Here is a 25,780-nt window from a genome sequence, read left to right on the forward strand (position 1 = left end):
TGGCTTCACCTCGACCTTTTTTATTTGTGTTTTTTAAAAACAATTAAATTAGAATACAAATATTAGAAAACAGCGGCCCGCAGCTGCAGGGCAGGCGGGAGGGGCCGGGCTGCGCAGCCGGTTTATACAGTGAGACTGGATTTGCCCTCGACCAGATCTATGTCCCTTTCTTCTGCAGACCTGAAATGATATTGCTTCCTGACTACAAGAGCTGTTTATACAAAGAATGATTCTGCTGGGGGGGAGGAAAAAGCAAAACAGAACGGGGCATCGGAGACCCAGGGCAAGACCGTGCCCTGCCGCCTCCCGGGGGCAGGGCCTGGGCACCCGGCCGTGGGCTCCTGCAGGCGTCGGACAGGGCCCCGGAAGCCCCCACAGTTGCTGGACCCCTGAGGCCGAGGGCTGGGGGGCCTGGGAAGGGACCCCAGAGGGGCCGGGCTGGGTCCTGCTGGCAGATCGAGGCTCCCGGGAGGGGGTGCCAGGCCAGCCTCCCGCCCGGTGGAAAACCCAAGAGCAAAAAGAAGGGAGAGGAACCAACCCAAACCAGAGACGGGGGCCGGGTCCCTGCTGCCCCTCGGGAGGTGACTGCCCTCCCTGCCCCGTGGACTGGGGCCTGGCGGCGGCAGCGGCAGCTGGGAACATCTGTGCTGTTCCGTAGGGAAGTTAACCTGAATTGGAGTTACCGAGGTAGCTGGCTAGAAAACTGAGACCCCCCCACGCCACATGGTGCCGCACCCTGGGGCCCCCGCCTTCCCCGGGGGGTCCTGGCCACACACCGGGTCTTCAAAATACCAAGTTATTGCACTTTCAAAAAATACAACACATCTGTGGCTAAGCCCTCCCCAGCCCCCCACCGCCCTGCCCACCACCCGCCCCCCAACCCTGCCACCCCCTGCCCCAACCCACTCCATGGCTTCTTGGCTAAAATGCTCGCTGCTCGGCGGGCGCTCGAGGGTCTCCGGGCTGAGGACCCGTTTGCAGAGAGAAAAGCAAAGACGAATGTCAAAGTGGTGGTCGCCAGAGAGAGGGGCCGCCCCGCCCGCCGTCCTGCCCGCCTGCCCGCGCCTCTGCGCCAGCTGGAATGCTCGTGGGACCAGGACGGCGGTGGCCAGGGCGGCGCGGAGGGGAGGGCGCGTGCGGCTTCCTGGGTCCCTCCCCCCGCTGCCCCTTCCCGGGGTCAGCTCCCACTCGGGGCTCGGCTCCGGCGGAAGCAGTTGTGTGCGTGGCTGGCCTTGTTGTTAAGAGTCTGACTTTTTGTTTGTTTCATTTTTCTTTTTTGTACCTTTTTTTTTTGTCATTTTACTTTTTTTTAATCCCCGGATAGGAGAGTCCAGAGGTACAGGTGCCAGGAGCCAGGGAAAGGGGTGGAAAAACAAAATAAATGACAGTAAAAAGAAAAAAAAAAAACCACTCCTCCCTCTGCACCGAGCCGGCCGCGCCCCGCGTGTGAGCACCAGGAAAGTCGAGCGTCCGGCCGGCGGTCAGCAGGCCGGCACCAGGCCCTTCTGGAAGGGGCAGCGGCGCTTGGGCCGGGGGCCCTCCTCGTCTTCCTCCTCCTCCTCCTCCTCTTCTTCCTCATCATCCGAGGACGACGAGCTGTCTAGCGTGAGGTCTACCACATCTGCTCCCGGCTTCCCGTTCTCGGCGCCACTGACCGAGCCGCCACCACCACCGCTGCCGCCCAGGGCGCCGCTCCCATTGACGCTGGGGACGGGCAGCAGCCCGTTGGCGTCCGAGGTACCTGCGGGCAACAGGGATGGGCACAGGTGCTCAGGGAGCTTTCTGGCCGCCCACCTCGGGGATCAGCGGGGCCAGCGTCAGACAAAGACACGGCCAAACCCACGGGCCGGACTCACCGAGCACGAGGATGGGGCCCTGGGGACTGCAGCTGCGCTCCTTCTCGGCGCGGATCGGGCACCACGAGCCGTCCACCAGGTACTCGATCTCGTCGGCGTCCTCGCACTCACTCAGGATCTTCGACAGCAGCCTGGGCGGGGCAGTGAGCTGATGCCTGGCCGGGAGGCGCCCCCACCCGCCAACCGCCCTGCCTGGGCTCCCCGGTACCCTCCACCCCTCCCAGAAGCACCAGGTCACCGCCCACCTCTCCCCAGAGGTGGCTTCAGGGCGGTGCCCAGCGGAGACCCACAGTCAGGCGCTTTTGCGGGGCCTGCAGGGACACAGTCATGGGGAGGGGCGACCAGTCAGGAGCCCCCACAACTGCCCTCCAGAGGATGGGCCCGGGGGCCACAGGGCTGCTGCCTGCCCCTAGCCGCATCCCGCCCTGCTCTCCCTCCACCCCGGACTTCGCCTCTGCGCTGCTGTTTTTACAGGAGAGTAAGCCAAAGCCTAGGAGGTGACTTTGCCCAAGGACAAGTGGCCAGAGTGGTGCGTGCGTGCCTCCCTGCACGCGGCGCTGCCAGCCTGGCCGACGAGAACACTGCGGCCTGGAGGGAAGGCGGCTGCTTCCCCGGCCCCACAGAGGGGCAGGACTAGCAGCTCACACACCAACGGCAGCATCCCCGTGTGCCCGCTGTGGCTCACCCGCTGGCTCCGAGGGGCTGCCAGCCCACTCTGCAGACGGGCACAGACCCAGGAAGGGCTGTGGGCCACACGGCCAGTGGCCAGCCCAGCTTCTGGACCTGCCCCCGCCACTTCCTACCAGGGTCTCGGGTTCCCCACCTGCAGGACGGGTGGGCTTGGCAGCCGGGGCATCTGAGGAGAGGCCCATGAGGGGCGCACTGGCTGTGGCAGCCACGGCCACCAGACCCCGGCACTGTCAGGGCCGCACAGGACAGACACTGGTCCTGCTCTGAGGCCGACAGGACCCCTCCCGCCAAGGCCAGCCACACCCCCACCCCAAGGCCTCCACCACACCACTCAGAGGTGGTCACCTGGGTGTGAACACAGCTCCCTGCCTGCGAAACTCCTACTCACCCTCCAAAGCCCCACCCAGTTTCTCTCTCTCCCTGCCTCAGGGAGCCACAGCGAGAGGAGTGTGTGTGTGGCCTGTCGTCTCATCCACCCCCCAAAGGAGGGTTCCCCGAAGGCAAAGTCTGGGACAGGGTCCTTTTGGGGACCCTGAGGTCACCCAGCTCAAGACCAGGCACAGGCAAGGTGGCAGAGCCTTGTGGAATGAATCTATGAACCACGATTCCACCTCCAGGAAGCCCCTTGCCCTGGTCCCAGCAGCCCCTGGAGCTGTCACGGCCCCGGGCCTGAGCCCCAGATTCCGGGACTATGGGGGAGGCAGGCACTGGGCCGCACAGCTGCCAGGCCGGGAACAGAGCGGCCATTCAAGCCCAGCCCACGTGCCCGGGCCCCAGGGGCCTCCTCGCTCCACCCCAGGCAGCGCAGCGTGGAGGCTGCCGCTTGGCCCTTCCAGGGAGCCGACCCAGGCTGAGCTGGCCTGACCCAGGTTCCAGTCCCGGCCCAGCCACCTGCAAGCCGGGGCTGGTCTGCAGCTGCGGGTGCCTCCTCTGAGCCCCGGTTTCCTCGTCAGTAAAGCGGGAAGGACCATGGGTCACCTCCCAGGAGAGGAGGACACGCCTGGGGAGGGGTCGTCTGGGGGACAAATCTACATGGACTCGGCCTGCCGCCCGGGCAGCACCTGCCCCTCTGTGTGGGGACGAGCTCATGCCCGGCGGCGACCTCACGCCCTGGCCAGCGGCTCAGCGACAGGAGGTGGGCGTGGCTGGCGCCGGGCAGGAGCCGCATCAGGTGCCACGGACAACAGAGCTCAGTTTCTGGAAACTTAAGACCTGAGCAAAGAGCAAAGTTTCCCTTTTGAGCAGAAAATACTTGTCCTCCTTGTCCCCCTGTGGCCTGGGAGGGGCCTATAGTGTCGGCCAGGGGGCAGCCCAGCCACACCTGCACCGCTGGGAAGGGCAGGTGCAGGCCGGAACCTGCAGAGACACCTGTCCTTTCCCCTTTCTGTGCAGGGTCACGACCAGGGGGCAGAGCGCCCTCGGGAAGCAGCTCCCTGCACCTCAGTACCTCCCAGCTGGGCTCTCGGGCCTCCATTTTATGTGGGAGCTCAAGGTCACATTCGCCCAAGCCACATGGGAACAATGGGGGACCTGAGACACCTGCTGCTGCCTCAGCTATACTCTGCCCCTGCAGCAAAGGCTCTGATAAGTTCTGCCGGGAAGAAACGGCCCTTTCTCATGGCCTGAGGTTTCCAAAGCTCCAGACCAACCACGTGGCCCCTGCTGTGCCCGCCAGTTGCAGAGGGAGGTCGGGGCCTCCCGGGGCTCGAGGACCAGATCAGCTCGGCCTCCCACAGGAGGGCCCAAGATGTGGGCTAGCCCAGGACAGGCCCCGAGACTCACCCGTCGATGATGAGCTGGTCGTACGGTGCCGGCTTGTCGCACACCGGGCACATCCAGGTGGGCTTCTTCTCGTTCATTTGCAGGTAGAAGACGGCGTCGAAACACTGCAGGTGGGCACAGGTCTCTGCCCGGCAGGGCACAGACAGCCGCATCTTCACCAGCTGCGGGAGGGCGGGCGGCGTGAGAAGGGCTCTCCCATGAGGGCCTGCCACTCGCTCGCGGCCTCAGGGACGCTGACGGACCAAACCAAGGCCTGGCAGCCCGGGAAGGGCCAACAGGAGGGGCAACGGCGGTGAGGGCCGCACGACTCACCGGGCAGATGAGGGAGACGCGCACGCCGGTGGTGGCGATCTCGCTGTCGGGGTCGAGGCGCAGCTTCTCTTTGACTGCAGGGAGGGGACAGAGGGTGCCGTCAAGGGAGGGGCGGCGCAGCTTGGCTGGGGGCACCCCGGACACCCATCTCCCCGACGATGAGACCCCAGTTTTACTGCACAGCTCGGGCCCCGAGGGACCCCTGTGAGGAAAGCCGGGCAGCGGCCACCGTCATTGCTGACTTGGCTCGGGTGCCCCAGACCAACTAACTGGCACCCCAAAAAACAGGTGGCAGATGGGGCCTTCCCCACCTGCTGGGGCTTTTTACGACCCACGGAAGATCCAGGCAACACACAGCCACCCACAGGGTCATTCTCGGTGACTGTTAATTCCGCCATCAGAACACCACCGCTAAGGACACAGCCAGGAGCAAGGCAGGGACGCCCTCTCCGAGACAGACCCTGTAGCCTCCCGGATCACAGCAGAGGGCCAGGAAGCGTCCCCTGCCAGCCACCGGGCACTGCCACCAGGAGCAGCTCAAGCCTGACTTCCTGCTGCCAAGCTGTGCGGGAGGGAGGGAGCACCACGTGACACTCCGGGCAAGAGGTCCCTCTTCCCCACTAGGAGAGCCGGGCGGGAGGAAGCCCCCGAGGGCAGCCCTGGGGTGGGTAAGTGGCCGTCTGGTTTCCCTGGCGCTTTTCTGCATGTTCTGCTTCCAGGATGTGGGACACCGAGATCAGCCCAGCCAGGAGGAGACCCCAGCCCTGGACCCCACAGGGCAGGGACCACCCTGGCCCAGGGCCTGCATGGTCTCTCCCTTCGTGCCCCAGACCGTTGGGCCCTTGTCCCCAGCTCCAGGGAAGCGAGGGTGACTGTGCCAGCTTGTCCCTACCCCAGCCCTGCTGTCCTGCTGCGTTCTCTGCCTGGAACTCTCCCTTCTTCCCCCTTACCTGCCTGGAAAATCACTTATCTCTGCAAACTCGGGGACCACTTCCTCCTCCTGACCCCCAACCCTGGACCCCCACAGGCTAGGCCTGACCCACAGCCCATGTGAGGAGCTGGGGGCTCCTCGGCGGCTCAACCTCCTGCAGGACGTCCAAGTGAGCCAAGGCTACGTCAGTCACTCACACCCTAGTATGAATTTGCATTCCTTGGTTCCTGCTCTGGCCAACAAAAGCCTTGAACCCTCCCTCCAAAAGACCTTGGGAAACGAGAAGGGGATGCAGGCATACATGGTCTTATTTTATTTTGAAATGGGGTCTTGCTCTGTGGCCCAGGCTGGAGTGCAGTGGCCTCATCACAGCTCACTGCAGCCTCCAGCTCCTGGGCTCAGGCGATCCTCCTGCCTCAGCCTCCCCAGCAGAGAGTGCCGAGCCCGAGTCTGGTTTTCAAGCGAGACCTCCTTCCCCCGTGCCCCATATACAGAAAGACCAGGTGCGCAGCAGGAAGGGGGCGAGTGAGACAAAGGACAGAACTTCCAAGCTGCGAGTCAACTAGAGAAAGCCAGCGACCAAGACGCCAAGCCTGGGGCCGGCTTCAGAGGAAACCTGAGGCTTCAGCCCCCGGAGGGGCCCCCTCGGCCAGCGCCACAGGGCTCTGGGTGCCCAGCTCAGGCCTGTCCAGCCCACCACGCCCAGCCTCCGCCCTGCTGAGCGGCCACTGCCCCGTCGGCAGAGGCAGGTGGGGGCGGAGGGCCAGTGGGGCCTCGGGTCACAGGGCTCTGAGGCTGCCGCTCTGCACCAGTGTCCCTGGTCAGACGGGGACATCACCGGGCCTCACCTCCCTAGGTGACCCCTTATCACCCCTCCCGTCCTTCTCTGTAGGGGCTGCGGATGCCTGCAGTGGGCGGGGGCTTCAATACGACGGGGCTCACAGCGCCCTCCCCCAAAACGCCAGCTCCGCTCTATGCTTCCGGATGTCAGGGGCAGGGGCCCAGCCTGGCGCCAGGAGGGCGAGCAAGGTGCTCCCGGCACCGTCTGCAGGGGCTGGGTTGGCACCGGGCCCACCTGAGAATGGCCCAGGAACCACCCTCCCCCGCCCCCTGCCCATCCCAACCCCCCCCACCCCCCCACCCCCCCCACCCCTCCACCCCCGGCAGGGCCCCACCCCCGCCCCCTCCATGGGACAGACAGGCCCGGGGCGACCCAGAGAGGGGCCTGGATGGCCCCGAGACGGCTCAGGTCTGTTCTCGTGAAGAGAGTGGCCACCGGAGAGGGGCAGCAAGCTGCCCGAGGCCGCACAGCGGCCAGGCGGGACACGCTGGGCCCTGGCTGTGCCCTGGGCAGGCCGCAGGGTGGGGGCACAGGAACAGACAGGGCAGTCTAGCTTAGTCTTGGGGTTTTGTTTTTAAAATGCTCTATATGTCACTTTAAAAAAAGGTTCAGTTGCTGCGAATACAAACAAGATAAACTCGGCCTCACCATTCACATTCCGACTTTCTCTGCCGTCTGCCGCCCGTACCCCTCACCCCACCGCACAGCAGCTGGCAGCGTCTGCTCAGAGCCTGGCTTGCCTGGGGTCCCCCCAGCCATTCCCGGGCTCTGTGCTGCCCTAGGGATGAGGCCCCAGCTCCTCGGTGGCTTGGACCCCCGGGGGCTGCAGCCGGGGCGCTCCCAGGCCAGCCTGGGCTCAACCCTGCCTGGGGGCCTCTGCTCGCAGCTCCCCCTCCTCCTCCAGCCTCCTCCAGAGACCTCCCGCCGTGCTGCTGCCAGACCCCCGAGGTGACAGGCTGTCTGTCCTGAGGCCCCAGAGCTGGACCCTGGGTGGCCCAGGTCCCCACGGGGCCCCTGACAGACCAGACACTCCGAAGGCTGGGCCTACACCTGCACATCACACCCAGCAAACGGAGGGTCCCCAGGGACAGAACTGGGACTGCCCCAATAGGCGAGGGCGGGAGCCAGCTGTGGGCCAGGTGCCCCGGACCCAGGTGTCCCCCGGCACCCACTGCTCACCTAGAGCCTTGCACAGCTCCGGGTGCTTCACCCCGATGGTCTTCAACCTCTGCAGCAGCTCTGACGAGGTCAGCTGCCGCACCAGGTACAGGGCCACCGAGTAGCTCTGGGGACAGAAGGCTGGAGGTCAGGGCCGGGCCGGGGCCAGGTGGGACGGGGCCAGGTGTCGGGGGTGCACTCACCTTGCCGTAGTTCCCCCAGGTGACGGTGATGCGGTTGGTGGCGGAGGACAGGTACATGAGGTGGGTGAGGTTGATGGGGCGGCAGGGCCTCTTGGGCTCCACTCCAGGCTTGTTCGAGGGGTAGTAGCCCTGCAAGCAGACAGGCCACGGGTCCCACGGTCCCGCCCCCCCACGGGCCCCGTCCCCACAGTGGATCCAGGGGCAGCCGCTGCTCACCGGGACCGAGCAGTAGCTGTGGTTGACCTTCACGGCGATGTTGGGTGGGTACTGGTCCTCCTGCGGGCAGCTGGTGTCTGAGTAACAGATTCTGCAACAATAAGAGGCCGGGGGGCCTCAGGCAGAGGAGGGGGTGCAGGTGCGGTGCTTCGGGGAGGATACTCGTGGGTGCTGGACAGCAGTGACGGGGGCAGTGGAGAAGGTGGCACGTGGCTGCACCGTGCATGGGGCTCACAGGGCCCAGTGTCTGCCTGGGTGGCCGGGGGTCGCAGTGTGTCCCTGGCAAGGACGGATGGCAGGAAGTGGGAGCCAGGCTCTGGCCCTGGCTGGAGACTCTGAGGGGCCTGGGCCATGATGCGTCCGGGACGCGACATGACGTGGAAAGGCCGCACCACCCAGGATGGAGAGAGGGGCAGGGGTCTCGAGGGCCCACCCCTGGGGTCGTGGGCACACCTGGGCCTACCTTAGGACGACCTGCACGGCTTTGACCCCGGGCTGCAGTTCTCTGTCGAGCAAACCAAGGGGAGGAAAGGACAGGTCGGCACGGGGGGCGTGGGCGGCAGCACAGCACACCTGCCCATCAGGCCAGCGGGGAGGGGACCTTGCCTGGGCAGGGCTGCCCCCACCCGAGCTGGGACACTGAGGCCCAGTCCCCTTCTGTGCAGGCTGGGCGGACGTGGGTGTCTGTGGGGCCACGGCGAGGGGGCTGTTGCTAGCTGGGAACGTGGGAATGAGGCGCAAAGCCCCGGGAATAAAGGCAGGCGGTGACGCCGGCCACTGCCGGGATGAAGGAAGTCACAGGCGCAAACCAGTGTCACCCAGCCAACGCACAGCAGTGGGACAACACCCAAGAACACCCAAGGACAGATCTCAATAAGAAATCACCCGAGATAAGTGAGAAGTCACGTCTACCTAAAGACTCCCATGTGAGTGCTCACGGCAGCACGACCAGCAACAGTCATGACGTGGAAACCACCCAGTGTCCACCCACAGGTGGATGGACAAACCCAACACGGCCCATCCACACACGGGCTATCACTCAGCCATGGAAAGGGACAAGGCTCTGACACAGGCCACAGCGTGGAGGGACCTTGAGGACATCGTGCTCAGTGAGACGCCAGACACAGGAGGACACACAGTGTGTGACTCCGTTTATAAGAAATGTCCAGAATAGGCAGATCCACAGAGACAGGACGTGGATTCGTGGCCTCAGAGCCTGAGCGAGGGAACAGGGAGCAGCGTGGCCACTCCCAGCCCCTTGTCCCTCACCTGCCATAGCTCAGCAGTCCTCACCTGGGGGCCATCCTGCCCCCAGGGGACACACGGAGATGTCTGGGGACATCTGTGGTTGTCACACTGAGGGCAGGGAGCTCCTGGTATGGGGTGGGTGGGGGCAGGGACGCTGCTCAGCACCTGCAGCGCCCAGGACGCCCCTCCCCAGAGAACAATCTGGGCGGGGCCCTGTCAAAGGGGGACACTGAGTCTGCCGCTCTCGGGCTGCAGGGCTCGGAGGGCTAAGTGTGTGCTGACACTGAGCACTCGGCCCAGCACGTCGGGGCAGGCACTTAAGACCCACGATGGGGCTTTCTAGAACGACCACTCCTGTTCCCTGCGCTGCTCTGGACCGAGTAGGGCCCGCGGCAGCCAAGGCCGAGGCTCCCCCAAGCCAGCAGGTCGGCAGCGGACAGTGGGGCCCCAGCGCACCTGGAGTTCCGGATCAGCTCCACCTGCCGCGGCGTCAGCGCGAAGATGCACGGGCTCTCCTGGAGCTTCTCGTTGCTCTGTGGGACTGAAGACACGGGCGGGTCAGTGCCACGTGGGGTCCCCAGCGAGCCCCGCAGCCCGCCACTCCCACGCGCCTGCCCCTTCGGACCAGGGAACGGGAGGTGGGAAGCTGGCTGGCTGAACGTGTGGGACGGGGTGGGCGCCGCTCAGCTCCCCCGCCCATGCTCCCTGGTAGGGCCACTCTCGGGGCGGGGCGGCCCCACGGCCCTCTGGAGTTCAGGCGTCCGTGCAGGAACACGGACGACTGCTTGGCTGGGGGAGGAGGCCATGGCCCGCGGCAGGACACCCGCCCACCCTCACGCAGCACACAGCGGCCTGGCCCTTGCTCTCCACCTGCCCTCAGGCCACCAGTCACCTGCACGGTCCGCCTGGGGCACTCCCAGGCCTGCGCAAGAGGCACGGAAGTCAACCTCCAAGCGCACCAACGTGAGTCCACAAGAGGCCGGCTCCCGGCGGGGTGTGACGGGAGCAGCAGAGGCCTGGAGATGCCACCGCAGGGCCTCACTTGCTGTCACAAAGCACCTGCTGGTTGCAGGAGTCGGGGGATGTTCCGCAAAGGGACAAGTCGGGGGCCCCGAGCTCTCAACTGTAACCGCACTGAGCAGCGCGGGCTGGTCAGAAAACGCTCTGAAGCAGACACGAAGACACGGCGCTTGCGGGATGCAGCCAGGGCAGCCGGCAGAGAGGGGCAGCCCTTAATGCTTATGCTGAGCAATGAAAGGGTTAACACGGATGACTGACCGGGCTCGGTGGCTCACGCCTGTAATCCTAGCACTCGGGGAGGCCGGGGCGGGCGGATTGTTTGAGCTCAGGAGTTTGAGACCAGCCTGAGCAAGAGCGAGACCCCGTCTCTACTAAAAAACAGAAAATTTAGCTGGGCGTGGTGGTGGCGCCTGTAGTCCCAGCTGCTCAGGAGGCTGAGGGAGGAGGATCACTTGAGCCCAGCAGTTGGAGGCTGCAGTGAGCTGTGATGACCCCACTGCACTCCAGCCTGGGTGAGACCCTGTCTCAAACAAAACAAAACAAAACAAAACACACCCAAAATACATTTAGGGAACAAATCATATAAACTTTACATAAACTCTCAGCAAACAAAAAGGCAGGACCACTTCTTAACTTATTTTATGAGGCCCAAATAGTCCTGATACCAAAACCCAACCAAGATGCATCAAGAAAGGAAAATCACAGGTAAATATCTCCCATGAACAGAGATGTAAAAATTCTCAATGAAACGTTAGCAAGTGTCTCAGGTTGCTGGGATTTGTTCCAGGAACCCAAGACCGGTTTGGAACCTCCGACACAGCCACCAGAGTGTCTAAAATTAAAAGATTGACAATTCCAGAAGTTGGTAAGGCCGTGGTGCGATTGGAACGCTCTGCAGGTGGGGTTACCAAGAGGCTGTATGACCACTTGGGGAGGCTGCCCACGTGAAGTTAAGACACATAAAATGTAACAAGGACACAGGCTGCAGGACTGAAACCTCTAGGCAGGCCACGGCACGAGCTATCGGAAGCTCAGACACAAGCCAAGACCACCAACCCTGTGTTTCAGGAACCGCAACCGCAGACGGACTCGCACACGCTGGGGTCACACGTCACACAGGACGGCTTCTACCGGCAAAGGGCTGTCAATGACCTAAATGCCTGTCAACATGGTCTGGGTAAAAGAACATTCTGGGCCATCACACAACGGAATACTATGCAACTGTGAAAATGGGGATAAAGGATGAAAAGTTCCGGATGTTTCTGCCACTCTAAAACCCGAAGCTCGGAGTAGCGTGAGCATCACGCTACTGCTCAGGCAAACACAGAGGGAGGCTCTGTGTAAATGTGTATTTGCTTATACCTCTGAAGGGCAGGGACAAGAATCTGGCCACGGTGGCAGGCCCTGAGTAGCTGGGAGGGGAGACAGAACCTCAAACCCTTCAGAACTTGGGGTGGCCGACGGCTCCTACATAGGGCTGAGCTCTGCAGGTGACCTTCTCTCTGTCATGACCAAGCAACTGTGCCACGGAAGCAAATGCCACAACGCCACAGCAGGAGTGGCCACACGCCTGTGACACCCTGTTTATGAGACAGGTAGTCGGGATGGGGCTGCATCTGCCAACCTGCCTTAGAGCCTTCCCAACCATGAGAACAGGTAGCTCTGTGACAAGCACGTCTGATTTTGATTTTATTTTATTTATTTATTTTTTTGAGATAAGAATCTTGCTCTGTTGCCCGGGCTAGAGTGCCGTGGCGTCAGCCTAGCTCACAGCAACCTCAAACTCCTAGGCTTAAGCAATCCTCCTGCCTCAGCCTCTCGAGTAGCTGGGACTACAGGCATGCACCACCATGTCCAGCTAATTTTTTCTCTATATATTTTTTGTTGGCCAGATCATTTCTCTCTATTTTTAGTAGAGACAGGGTCTTGCTCTTGCTCAGGCTGGTCTCAAACTCCTGACCTCGAGCGATCCACCCGCCTCGGCCTCCCAGAGTGCTAGGATTACAGGCGTGAGCCACCGCGCCCGGCCTGATTTTGATTTTAGTAGCTCAGGTTCAGAAGCCAGATGGCCTGGGCTCGGACCCCAGCCCGGGGGGGGGGGCCCTCCCGGGCCTGCACCTGCGCGTCCTGTCTCTCGGGGGCCCAGTGCGCATGGCCGACGCTCAGGAAGGAGGGTGCTGCGATGGCTACAGCCAACCCCGGTTGTTTGCTGAGAGCCTGGCAGGTCCCTAGGCGCTGCCAGGCTGCAAGTACTGGCCGGGGCCCTTGAGGAAGGCCGCCTAATTGGGGGGGTAGGGTGCGCACAGGCCACCTGCAGGCACACCCAGAGCTGCCCGGGGAGCTTGGGGAGCAATTACTGGGGGGCCAGGGGGCAGGGAGGCCTCGCAGGAGCCGACATCTGAGCTAGGCCTCAGAGGCTGGGTAGGAGGTCGAAATACCAACACCCCACCCCCACCCGCAGTGGCTTCTGGGAGGCAGGGGAGGAGCATGGGTCCCAGCAGACGGCTCGGGAGCCACCCAGCTGGCCAGGGAACGGCTGCCATCCTGTGCCTGGACAGACAGCGCTCAGAAAGTGAGGAAGGCCGTGACCTAGGCATGGGACAGCAAGGATCGGGGTCCTACCCTGGGGTCATGCTCTGCACCCCAACTCTCCTGTTGGAGTGTCCCAGGGGGCTGCCTGATGCCCTCCAGAAACATGGCCCACCCTACGCTGTCACAAGGGGCTGTGGGGTCTCCCCTGAACCTGTGCTTCTGCCATCGTGGTCAGCAGCAATTATGCCCCATCAGCTGATCAGGGCCAGAAACGCGGCACGTCCATGACTTCCTCATCCCCACTGTCGCCCCAGATGTCCACTCCCTCGGCCAATCCTGCCAGCTCTGCTTTCAAAGCACCCAGCACCCAGCACAGTGGCTCATGCCTGTAATCCCAGCACTCTGGGAGGCCGAGGCAGGAGAATCACTTGAGACCAGGAGTTTGAGACCAGCCTGAGCAACATAGCGAGTCCCCATCTCTACGAAAACTTAAAAATTAGCTGGGCATGGTGGTAGCATGCATCTATAGTCCCAGCTACTTGGAGGCTGAGGCAGGAGGATCACTGGAGCCCAGGAGTTGGAGGCTGCAGTGAGCTGTGATGATACCACTGCACTCCAGCCTGGGTGACAGAGTGAGACTCTGTCTCAAAACATAATCAAAAACAAAAACCACACCCCATGTGGACCCCTGCCGCCAACTTTGCCGGCCTGCCTGGGCTGGTGCCCCAGGGCCTCCTCACGCAGGGCCAGAGCTGCAGCCTCCCAGCCCACCACACCCCTTCCGGCCCCCTGCTCAGGGCCACAGGACCCCAGAAGGCCTCCTGTGCATGCCCACTCTGGCCTCCTCGAATCCCCACCAGCTGTGGATGCCCTGCCACAGGGCCTTTGCACTCGCCATTCCCTCTTCTGGAACATTCCTCCCGACTGTCTTCATGGTCCCCATGTTGGTCTTTGCACAAAGGCTACCAGGATGAAAGGCTTCCCTGGGCGCCTTGTTTAGAGACCACAGCTTCTCCTTTCCCTGTCTGACCTTTCCCCAAAACCGTCATCTCCCGAGAACCAACTCGGTTTCCCATCTTTCTCTCACTCTTTCTCTTTGGGCCACTAAGGCGTGAGCTGCACCGAGGCGGGCCATTCTGAGTGCTGCTGCCCGGCGTACAGGGGCACCTGTGGGCCTTCCATACCAAGGAGCGGACACGGCAGGAACCAGAAGCACCTGCCACCTCCCACGGCTCCCACGAGGCCAGGTGACGTCACGGCGGAGCAGAGCAGGCTCTGGGAGGAGGTGCTGAGGAGGTCAGGCTGAGGAGGACCCAGGCCGAGGCCCTCGCATCACCCAGGGATGAGGGGAGGGGACAGCCAGAAGCCGGCAGGGCAGCTGGGGTGCACGATCCCAGGCCCGGCACATATCTCCAGCCCGGGCTGCCGGCAGCCTCCCAAGATGCCGCCGATGATGAATATTTAATGCCGAGAGCAGATGCTCACGGTGTGTGGGGGGAGGTTACAAACTGCCGTCAGGACACAGCCACATGTTCATACAGTTGCACAAAGGAAGGCAGCAGCAGAAACAGGCCCAAACGGCCGAGGGCTGCTCCGGGCCATGGAGTCACGGCTGCTTTCTCTGCAGCTCACTTGGGTCTTCTATCACAAACGTGTCATTTTATAAAAGTTTTAACGAAAAGGAAATGGAGATTTTAGAAAGCTGATGGGATGGGACACCCTTCCCCGACCCACCGGCCCATGCTGTCTGCTGGCAGCTTCCTGACCCCTGGCCCGGCCAGGCCCAGGACAGAGGGACAGACAACCCCTCCCCGACACATGTGGGCTCTGACCGCTGCCCGCCCAGTGAGAGCCACCAGCACCAACCCCCGCCCCGGGGACTCCAGACACAGGCAGGTCCTCACTGACTCCCAGGATCGAGTCGGCACGGCACGGAGTCCAGGTCTGAGGGACGTGCTGTTCCGGAGGAGGCAGAACAGGTGTCCTGGCTGTGTGAAGGGCCACTGGCGGCCACACCTGGACAGAGCCAGGCCCGGCCAGGGAGCTCCGGGCTCAAACCCCAGCTCCTCCACTCACAGAGCGAGGAACCTGCCAGTCTACTCCCAGGGACACGCAGGACAGACCACGGTCACCATGGAAAGAGGAGCCTGAGCGTCAGCTCCCCGCTGTTCTCTCTGTGGCCTCCCGGCTGCCTGTCACTGCCCGTCCTTGCTCACACCGCACCCGCATTCCCACCTGACCCAGCCATGGGAAACAAACCAGTCCTACAGATGTAAATAACACACAGAAATTAATAAAATGTAAAAAACTAAAGGCATAAAAAGCAAAGTCAACACAGGGAGAAAGCTCTGGTGGACAACAGGAGTGCAGTGAGGGCAGACAGAGGCCTCTGGGGAGGTGACACAGAGCCTAGCCCTGGAGGAGCCATGTGGGCACCCAGGAATGAGCACACCAGAGGCACAGCCTGTGCAAAGGTCCTGGGGCAGGACAGTGCTTGGCATGTGGGAGGCACAGCGAGGAGGCCCATGTGGCTGGAGCAGGGTGCAGAGGAGGAGAGAGGGAGGAAGGGAGGGCAGGGACGGGACAGGCAGGAGTCAGCACGGCCCAGGTAGGGGAGCAACCTGAACAGCAGGGATATGGCCAGCCTTCTGTCCGGAAAGCTTCTGGCTGCTGAGGGACTAGGGGACCTCCAGGTGGGAAACAGATGGGGCAGACGGGACAGATGGGCAGCAGGACTTGGCCTGGAGGTGGGCATCCTCAGCAGGTCCTGGGAGGACTGTCCCTCCTCCTCAAGCACTGGGTGCTCCCAGAGGCCGGAGTTTGCAGCAGAGCCCGTGGGTCCCCTCACCCCAGCCAACCTTGGGCATGGGAGGCCCCAGCCAGCTGAGTGGGCCAGACCACCCTGCACAGGAGACAGTGGCACAAGACCTCACGTGACTGCCCAGGCCCCCAGGGCACAGGACAGACCCAAAGATGCCATGGAGGAACGGTGGCCTTGGGTCCGTGCCAGGCCTGGCTGTGAGTGGCAGGTTTGCCCCTCGACCCCTCTGACCTCAGAGAGATCCCCAAAAGTAGGAGCAGGAAAAGCTCACTAGGACCTCAGGGTGCCCAGTCCCCATTCTCAGGTTTTCTGGCCTCTGCCACCCAGGGCCGGGCTGCTCTGTCCCTCCTCCCAGGGCAAAGCAACCCTGGGTCACAATGTCCTCCATTCAGTCCCGTGAATGAGCCTTCTCTCCCGGCCAGGCTCTGCCCTCGCTGGTCCCTCTGCCTGGAACACACTCCCCTGCCCCTCCTCTCTGCCCAGCCTCTTGGAACTGGCCCTCTGTGTCTGCATGGAGTGCCGCCACCTCCAGGAAGCCTTCCTGCTGGCTACTTCCTCACAGATGTGCAATAAACGTGCTACCAGCCTGTCCTGGGAGCCCTGTAACCGTCAGAGCATGTGTCACCTGGCGCTGTCTAACCATCACCTGCACAGCGCTGGGCAGGGCCCACCACTACCTTGCTTCTCACTCCGGCAATGCTGGGCAAAGAACCTAAGCCCGGACAAGAGGCACGTGTGTGCCTACGTACAGCCAGACCAGGGGTTCTCGGCCAGTGTCAGAGCCACCCACCTCTGGGGGGCACCTGGGGTCATCGAGACAGGGGCCACGCACCCTGCACGACAGTGGGACAGGCTGACACCCCAGGCACCAGGGGATGTTGGGAAGCTTTGAGGAGCGGCTCCGCCAGCGTGTTCCCTCCTTCTGCCCCAAGTCTCACAACAGCCTCTCTTCTTCCCCGTGGGCCCCAGCAGGAGGGCCTGGGCCCCGGGCACACCTGGCTGAAGGCTGGGAAGGGGAGGACAGGTAGCTCCCCTCGGTGAGATGGGGTCCCCAACCTTCATGAGGTCAGGGCCACGGGGCTCAGTGCTCACAAAGGGGGTCAGAGGCGGGAGGATGAAGTCAGGTTGCCGTGTGACCTTGGGCAAGTCTCCGGACGGTCCTGGGCGCCAGCCTTCCCCTCCCCAGGGGATCCAGCCCTCCCCTCCCCCAGCCCCGGCCCTGATCCTCGTGATTTATGGCTCCTGTCGCCCAGCGCACTCTCCATCCCAGGGAAGCAGGCCAGACAGTGGGCCTCATTCTGGCTGGCAGGTCACGGCCAGGGGTGAGGGGAAGGGGAGGCTGGTGGCCCTTGGGCAACGCCAGTGCCACAGAGTTCAGCCCTGGAATAACAGGCCCACCGACCGCTTCAGGACACGGCACAGGCAAACCTCTAAGGACCTGGCCCCCTGGGACCCCCAAGAGCACAGGGTCCAGGGTAGGGGGTGCACCCTGGTGGGAGTGCCCCTCCCAGGCCCTCAGATGGGGGCAGAGAACTGTGGGGAGGAAAGGCAGGGCGGGGTCGGCCTCTTTGTTCTGAGCCGACAACAGAGTCATTCTGGGTGTAGACGGGGAGCCGGCTCTCCCGGAGATCAGGTGACTGGGGTCCCTGGGGGCTCAGGGCACAGTGATGCATGGTGGGGCGGAGCAACTGCTCACCCTGCAGGAAGGAAGCCTGCGATCTGATCCGGCAGGAGGGGGGCCAGGCCGGCCAGTCCCGGCCCTGCGCCCAGCACCAAGCCCGCCCTGAGGCTTCCCGGGTCATGCTCAAGGCCTGAGGAGTCTGAACCCAGCCCTAACGAACGCCAGAGCCAGCCAGCCCTGCTGGAGAAGCCTGCAGGGAAAAGGCTTCCTTCTCTTCTACCTAGACAGGAGCACAAAGGCAGGGAAGCCAGCCTGGAGGAGCCCAAGATGAGGCCCTGGGTCCCCAGCGTCACCATTTCAACTCCACGACAGGTGCAGCTGGGCCAACCTGTGAAACGCCTCCTCTGTGGGGAGGAGCCTCGGCCCATAGGGCGGAGACTAAGGATGGAGGGTGGAGCCTTGGACCAGAAGGCGGAGCCTCAGGCTGCTACAGGAAACACAGGCAGGGCCTTCCTCCTGCCTCCACCTCCTCCAACCCCACCTGAAACCACAGCCCCCCCAGCCTAACGTCACAAATTCTGGGGGCTGCAGGTGGGAAGGGAGAGGCAGCATGTATCCCTCCCCACATCAGCCCCTTCCTGGGGCAGAGGAGAGGAGGCCGGCTGGGCTGGCGCCTAGGCCTGCATGCCAAAGAGGGGCCCCCAGCGCAGCAGGGGGCCAGCCAGGCGCTGGGTCAGCAGGTGGGAGGGGGCCTGCACCGAGGTTCTGAACTGCCAGGCCAGGGACGTGGGGGCAGGGCGCACGGGGACTGCAGCCTCTGTCAGGCCGCACTCTGCCACAGCACATGGTGCCAACTCATAAAGACAGGAGGAGCTGAGTGGGAGATGCGGACAGTGGGCCATGGTGGGGGGGGCGGGCAGTGACCGGCCCCATGGAGCAGGCCACAGGCTGGGGGCCCCTGCGCCACCAGTGGAGTGCTGGAAGGGAACCTCTGCAAGGGCAGGGGCTCTGTCAAGAGCCCTGCTCCATGCCCTGTGTGTGAGTGAAGGACTGCGGAGAAGGAGGTGGGGGCAGGAGGAAGAGACCACGGGCGGGGCCTCCAGGGGCACTCAGGACCCTGGTAGAAGCCGCTAGCCTGGACATGGCCCACAAAAGGCCCGGCCCCTTCTGCTTGCTCTCAGGAGCCCGGCAGGCTGGGGCTGGGCAGGCCCTCCCGGCCCCAAGCTCAGGGCAGCATCTCAGGGACCAGGCTGCAGCCTGAGTCCTCAAAGGCCACCCACACTGCTGTGTACTGCGAGGTCCTGGCACATGGCAGTGTTCAATCAACACTTGGGGACCAAAAAATGAGTAAAGAGGGGACCATGGAGCCCCAGCACATCCCCTCCAGCCCCAATCACCCAGCCCCTGGGGAACACACGGCAGAAGCGGCCCAGCAGCCGTCGGAGCCTGCAATCAGAGGCTGCTCCCGCAGGACGCCACCAGGAACAAGAGCCTTAGGGGCAAGAAGGAAGGAAGGTTGGATACGATTGTCCAGCCCCCTTCCCGCGGGAAAAGAGAGCAGAGAAGCCAGCCTCTGACACGGCCCTCCGTGACGGCCACGCCGCAGCAGAGCTGCCTGAGCACCAAAATGTGGCGGAAGCCAAGGCAGACACGCCCGGAGATTACATTATAACAAGGACCGGGGCTTGGACCTGGGTTGCGCACACTCCCTCTTGGATCACCGGCTCTGGTGCGTGTGAGCCGTGGGGCTCTCAGCATGCAGAGGGTCATGTGTCTTTAGCCAAAGCCATCAAGGCACTGAGGCCCGCCAGCCACCACATGAGGCAGCCACATGAGCCACCCAGCCGCAGCTACAGGAACTAACAGACGGCCACCGTGTTAAGCTGCTCAATTTGGGAGTAACCTGTGACAGGCCATAGGTAACCGACATCTAAGACAGTCCCTGTGCTTCCTGGGAAGGACGATCCGCCCCCCCGCCCCCCGTGGCACCCCCGCCCTGGCTGCACCACAGAGAACATCCTCGTCGGCTGTGTGGCCGGGCGGCGGGTGCGGGTGCACACTCAGAGCACAGGCGCCCGCGCGGCGGCGACTCACCTAGCTCAGTGGGTTTCAGCAGTTCATCCAGCATGTTGAAGAAGGGCAGCTTCACCAGGCGGACTTCTGGCTTGAGGGTCTTGGCGGGCAACCGTCCCAGTCCGTTTAAGTACTTCCCGTAGAGCACGGGGTAGTCAATATTGGGGCCCGAGAGCGGAGTCCTGGGCATGGTGCCGGCCCGGTCGTAGGTGGAGTGCATGGTCAGGGGGTCCAGGGGCCGGTGGGGCTGAGGGACGGGCTCCGAGTTCTTCTTGGCGTAGCGGGTCTCGTACAGCTCCTTGATCTTTTTGAACAGCTCGGGGCTACAGTCAAACTGGACGAGCTGCAGGGCCCTGGTGACCAGCTCGTGCTTCAGTCCGCTCTTACTCCGGCCCACGAAACCCAGGAGCATCTGAAGGTCGGAGACTCGAAAGCTCATCACCATGTTCTGGGGAAGAGCAACCACACACGCACTTAGAGGCCAGCGCAACCACAACCCGGCCACCACGGGGACAGGGCACCTCCCAGGCTCTGACCTGGGGGCGTGAGAAGCACCCCCTGCTGGGGCCCAATGCTCGCCGCCCCCCCCCCACGGTGCCCCTCTGAACCAAGCCCTGCCCCCCCAACTTCCCCAGCATTACCAAGGCAGCAAAGCTCCTCTGAAAGCCCCCACCTTCTGTTTCGGGTTCCCTTTCCCCATCTTCCAGCCTGAAAGCATCCCCAGGGCAGGAACCAGGAATCTGGCTTTGCCCACAAACGGTCCCTGCCAGTGCCTAGTTGGCAAACAGGGACAGCCTCTCTGACCCTCAGTCTCTTCGTTGGAGAGGAAAACAACATCCAGCTCGTCAGAATGTTGGGGGAGCAGACAACGTGACTCATGTAGAGCACCTGGCAGAGCCAGTGCTCACAGCTGAGCCACAGACACCTTTCCCTCAGTCTCGACGATGGTCGCACGTGTGCTTAATACTAGTCACCTGCCAAGAACTAGTGGGACGTGCGATTATCTATCTAACTCTGACTCCTGAAGCGCCCCTGCTCAGTCGGTGTGGGTGCCACTACAGACAACGGAGCAGCAGCTCGGAGAAGACGGCACCAGGATTGAAACCCAGGCCCCACACCAAAGCCGGGTGGTCCCTCTACCACACTACCACCCTGGGCACTGGCACAGAGCCGGGCACTTCAGAAGTCCCCAAAATGCCTGCTGGCCGTCTCTGGCAGGCTCTCTCCCTCTCAGCACTGCGGACACTGGTGCTGGAACGTTCTCTGGAGTGGGGTCGTCCTGGGCACTGCAGGGCGCTCAGCAGCATCCCTGCCTCCACCCACCCCATGCAGGGAGCACCCCCCACCCCAGTCGTGGCAACTAAAAACCATCTCCAGACATTGCCCAGCATCTGAGGAGCGAGGCAGCAGCCGGGCCTAGTTGAGACCCACTGGTCCAAGGGGGAGGCCTCAGGGCTCCTGCTGCCATAGAGGCTGTTAACAGAGCTGCGGCAAAGTGACAAATGAGGTTTGGCAGGACCCAGCCCCCATTACCTGGCAGGGCCTGTCCAGCTAAATGGAACCAACAGAAGTGCCCAGCCAACTCCAGTGTCTGAGCAGGGGCTACCTGGTGGTGGTCCACCCCCCATGAAAGCTCCCGACCAGCTACATAAGCAAAGTGTCCTACAGAGATGGGCTGGCAGGGTTTTGGGGGCCACCCACAGAGCCCCAGAGCTTGCCAGGGAGGAATGAAACGTAGTGGGGGGAAAAAAAGACGCCCTGGGGGATGGAAAAAGAAAGTGCAAGTGACAAGAGTGGACACAGAGAGCTGGCACCCAGGGCAGGAGTGCACCCAAAAAAACCAATAAACTGCTGAGACTCGACTTGGAAGAGCCTAAGGGCCCGAGCTGGTGGCAGCCCCGCTGGGGTGCGTATGCAGTGGCCCCCGTGCCACAAGGCTTGGGGGTCTCCAGCTCCTGGCGAAGGATGAGGGGAGGGGTGCGCAAGGTCCTGCAGAAGCAGAGACACCATGCAGGTTCGAAGAACACAGACATCTGCCTACAGAGGCCTCTTACCGCTGCAGGGTCCTCCCCCTGCGCTTGCAGCCGTAGCTCTGTAAAGCACTCGTGGTGCCAAGCGTCTACCTCGTGCCAGGTGCCAGAAGGGTCTTTCCACGTCACTAACCTCACAGTGGCCACGCCCATCGTGTGAGGAAACTGAGGCTCAGAGGGTCACGGCTGGCCCACAGCCCACCAAGTCTAAGTGCAGGGCTGGCACTCGGACCCCTGTCCCCCAGGCTCCTGAAAGCGTCCCTTCCACTCACCCCCAGCCGCCTGGAGGACCCCCACTCACCAGTACACCGGCTATCCGGGCACCTACGCGGGCTGCTGGCCCTCAGAGACTCCAGGATGCTCTGAGAACAAAAAAGCCTCATCTCCCTTGGCCTGACTTCCTACCTTGTGCGGAAAACAACAAGGCTTGCGGACAAGATGTTTCTTCTGGAAGAGGCCCAAGCCCTTAGGAGAGGCAGTGTCACGGGGACGCTTACTGCTGGCACCTGGGCCAAAGGCAGGTGGGTTTGGCGAACCTGCTGACGTCAACCTGCCCCGGGGAGCCCCTCCGTCCGGGCTGCACATCCGGAGCTCTTGCATCCCACAGCACACCCCTTGGGCTGCCATATGTTCCGGACTCAGATTTCTCCGCAGCTGCCACCACCGAGGAGCCTGCCCTTGACACTTTGGGGGGATGAGGCAGGTACAGACATTCAGGAAGAAGCCCCGAATGCTCTGAAGATCACTTTCTGCCCTGGCTTCATCCTGACCCGCCTGCCACTGGACCCGTGTTTATAAACAGCACCAGGCCCCGATGGCTTCCAGAGCCGCGTTTCAACTCCAGGCTTGTTTGGAAGCCGCGTGGGAAAACACCAGGCGAGACAAGGCAGCTGTCCGGCTCGGGCTCCTCGCGCACAGGAGGAGCTCAGTAAGCCGCCCCTCTCCAGGAAAATGGCGGGTGGGGTGGGGTGGGGGGGTGCTGTTTGAATGGACACCCCTGGCCCCAAAACCTGACTCCAAGGCCTCAGGAATCTCAGATTTCAAAGTTTATCAGCAAGCACTTGAAACGTTCTCCCCTCCGACCAGCCCACTGTGCACCCCAAAAACAGAATCTATGGCCATTAGTATGACAGCTTGGGGAAAGCTGCCATAAAAAGGGGGACATTTCAATGGCATTTAGGGTGCTCTGAGGTAGCAAGAGACTCAGGGAGACAGAGAGCTCCCTAGGGTCAGGGAAGTTGTGCCGCAGCCCCAAGCCCCCCCTGAATGTAGACTCACAGTTTAGAGAACTTGAAAGAAGGGTCAACTTGATATAATTGGGGTGGGGGGCCCAGCCACGAGAGGGTCAAGGAGAGTTCATCAGATCATATTTCAAGGCCCTGGACGGTATAAAAAAAGACTGCAGACCAGACCCGAGGCTGGGGTCGGAGGGATGGGGTCCACAGCCTCGAGAGGAGGTTACATTTCAGGGCTCCAGAGAACTTCAAACCTGGAGGCTGCCACCTTGGGGTTGCAGAGTTCAGACCTACACGTCTGTAGGGCAAGTCTCTGTTTTCCAAAACCCTAGAGAGAGGCAGAAGTGTGTGTGGTGTAGAGTTGGGGGCTGGGGGACAGGGTATACCCTCTCGTCACAGAACTTTGGGGCTGCAGCTCAGATCCCAGCGGGAAGAGAAGGGCGACGTATGAAGATGGAAGGAGAGAAAAAAAGAAAACGTAGGTAGGGCAGGACCTTGGGGAGGGAAAACCAGAAGAGGGCTGGGGATCCCCCACCTCCCTGGTACGAGTGGCCTTGAGTGCACTTCTAAGGGTCCTGGACCCACATCTCTGGGGAGGCACTTGGAGAAGGTACACTCCTGGGACAGGGTCACTCTGAGCTCAGTCCCAAGTAGGTTAAAAGGGGCCCCAAGCTAGGGCAGAGGACTGCATCTACAGGACATGGAACCTGGACCAGGACCCAGAGCACACAGAAGCAACAGCGGCAGTTATGCTAAAGAAAGAGGCCCACCCTGACCCAGCGGGGACCCTCCAAGGACCAGTGTAACAGGCAGAAAGGGAGAGAGCTAGGAAGCCAGGGCTGGGGTGCAGAAACGTTCTGGGGGCTGTGTAGGCAGAAAGGAGTCTGACCTACGTAAAATCGCTAGGGAGCATAGGGGCAGCCAAGGCTTGGGGATAGAACGTGAGGCTTGGAGATAGGAAGTGATCCTGCAAGCGTGGGGCTTCTAAGCCCCAGAGGCAGAGTTGACGGGTTAACAGATTCTGTCCCGTGGGAAAGCAAGGAGAAGGAAAGCAGAGCCCAAGACTCCGGACTGAAAAAGGGGAGTAAGGAAGGTCTGGCAAGAACATGGGTCAGGGCTCTGGCCCCTGGGGAGGGCAAAGTGTGGGTCCCATGTGAACCCAGAGCCCACCCCGGGGTGTGGACAGTGTCAGGAGGGGGGCGGGGCTCCGGGACCAACGCGGGAGCGGAATAGGGGCTCCCAGCCCCTGTCTGGGGTGCAGACCCCAAGAAGACACACTGTGCTTTAGGGGCAGAACACTACCCGGAGTCAGGGGACCCTTCCGAGCAGGGAGGGAGTCGCAACCCACAGGCTGGCTTGCTGGGTGGGGAAGATAAGACCCAACTACCAGCCCCCGGTGCCACGGGGGCGACGAGGCGTGGACACTCCCCCCGACCCGAGCACGGACGCCGGCTCGGAACGGGGAGAGCAGGAGCAGCCGGCCCGTCCCGCCGTCCAGGGAGCCTGTGCCCCAAGCCGGGAAGCGCGGCCCCGTCGCCGCGCTGGGGACCTGGACCCTAACGGCTCGGGCAGGGTCGAGGGCAACGACTCCCGGCGCGAAGACCCGGGTGAGGTTTGGGGGCCCCGCCCCCGGCTTCCCCGCCCCCCGCCCGCACCCTGAGCCCCGGGGGCGGGGGCCGGGGGCCCGTACGGTGAGCCGCGGGCGGGCCGCGCCGTGGGGCCCCAGGCGGAAGGAGCAGACTTCGGCCCGCGGCCCGGCCCCCGCCCCCTCGCCAGCCCGCCCGGGCCGGCGCCGCCGCCGCTCACTCACTTTGGCCTCCACCAGCTCCGCCGCCATCTTGGCCACCAGCGTCCCCCGCGCCGGGAGCCCCCAGCCGTCGCGTCACGTGACCGCCCGCCACTCGCGGGCGGGGCCGCCGCTCGGGCCAATTAGCACCCGCGCACGCTCCTCCCCCCAACGGCGCGCGTTGCAGCGTACTCCGCAGGCGCACGGGGCCGCCGCCCGGACCCCGGGCCAATCAGAGACGCCGAACTCCCGCTCCCCCTTCCTCTTTCGCTCGCGGCGGTCACGCCCACCCCTGGCGGCGTCTGCCTTCTTAAAGGGGCAGGCGCGTCGCACAGGTGGGGGCGGATGCTGGGTCGCGTCTGGGGACGGCACGCGGGAGGGGGCGGTGACGGCAACAACAATGCGGCCAGGTGCGTCGGCTTCCAGCGCGCGGCGGCCGCCAGGTGCGTGCCCAGACTCCGGCGGCGCCGGAGAAGGGGAAGGTTGTTCAACTGCAGCGGCCGTCAGTGCGTGCAGCGCTGCGCCTCGGTGAGGCAGGAGGATTGCGCCACCATGCCCAGCTACATTTTTCTATATGCTTTTAGTTGTCCAGCTAACTTCTTTCTATTTTTAGTAGAGACGGGGCCTTGCTCTTGCTCAGGCTGGCCTCGAACTCCTGAGCTCGAACAATCCACCCACCTCGGCCTCCCAGAGTGCTAGGATTACAGGCGTGAGCCACCGTGCCCGGCCAAACGTAAAAATTAATGCAAAACTGGCCATGATGGATGAAATACCAAAATTTTAAGGAAAGGCAGTAGTGTTAAGAAAAACTAGAAGAGGTCATTGTTTTGGAGTAACCTCTTGCCCTCGGCACCAACAGACCAGACTAAAAATCAAAATGGAGTCATTCATGATGGTGTTCCAGGTCACCAAATCTAAACTAAATTATCTGACCTGCTGAGATGTCTGAAGGGAGACTATAACAGCTAATTTCTCAACCGGGCCAGTTTCAACCTCCAATGGGCACGGTAGTGACGTTCCTTTGCTTTAATCCTTAGGCACAAATGTAGCCAGAAGTAACCTGGTGTTAACTAATTACTTATTTTTTCGTCTCCCTGTCCCTGCCTTTGAAAGGACTAATACACTTTTTGTTCTTTGCTTTTGCTTTCCTTCACCCTTTCTCTGTCTATAAAACCAAAGTCTTCTGCTCAGCTCATTCGACTACAGGCACGCGCCACCAAGGCTGGCTAATTTTCCTACTTTTGCAGAGATGAGGGTCTTGCTATGTTGCCCAGGCTGGTCTCAAACTCCTGGCCTCAAGCAGTCCTCTTGCCTGGGCCTCCCACAGTGCTAGGATTACAGGCACGAGCCACTGTGCCCAGCCTGATTTTTATTTATTTTGATAAAGTTTAGTACTCACAAGAAGTTCCAAAAATAGTAGAGTTT

At 62.4% G+C, this 25,780-nt stretch overlaps 1 protein-coding gene across 1 annotated transcript; it reads right to left on the reverse strand.

Moving 5' to 3' along the window:
* Positions 1–24,431, reverse strand: PIAS4 (protein inhibitor of activated STAT 4). Its single transcript, XM_069497446.1, has 11 exons — positions 24,380–24,431; positions 19,326–19,752; positions 9,694–9,778; positions 8,453–8,494; positions 7,990–8,080; positions 7,774–7,902; positions 7,592–7,697; positions 4,641–4,714; positions 4,329–4,489; positions 1,857–1,987; positions 1–1,741 (listed from the first exon to the last, which is right to left on the reverse strand). Exons 1-11 carry the CDS (start codon positions 24,404–24,406, stop codon positions 1,482–1,484), a joined length of 1,533 nt encoding a protein of 510 aa, XP_069353547.1. The 5' UTR covers positions 24,407–24,431; the 3' UTR covers positions 1–1,481.
* Between the last annotated feature and the right edge of the window lie 1,349 nt (positions 24,432–25,780).

This window comes from Eulemur rufifrons, chromosome 2, assembly GCF_041146395.1.
Source record: "Eulemur rufifrons isolate Redbay chromosome 2, OSU_ERuf_1, whole genome shotgun sequence".
In the NCBI taxonomy this organism is placed as follows: Eukaryota; Metazoa; Chordata; class Mammalia; order Primates; family Lemuridae; genus Eulemur; species Eulemur rufifrons.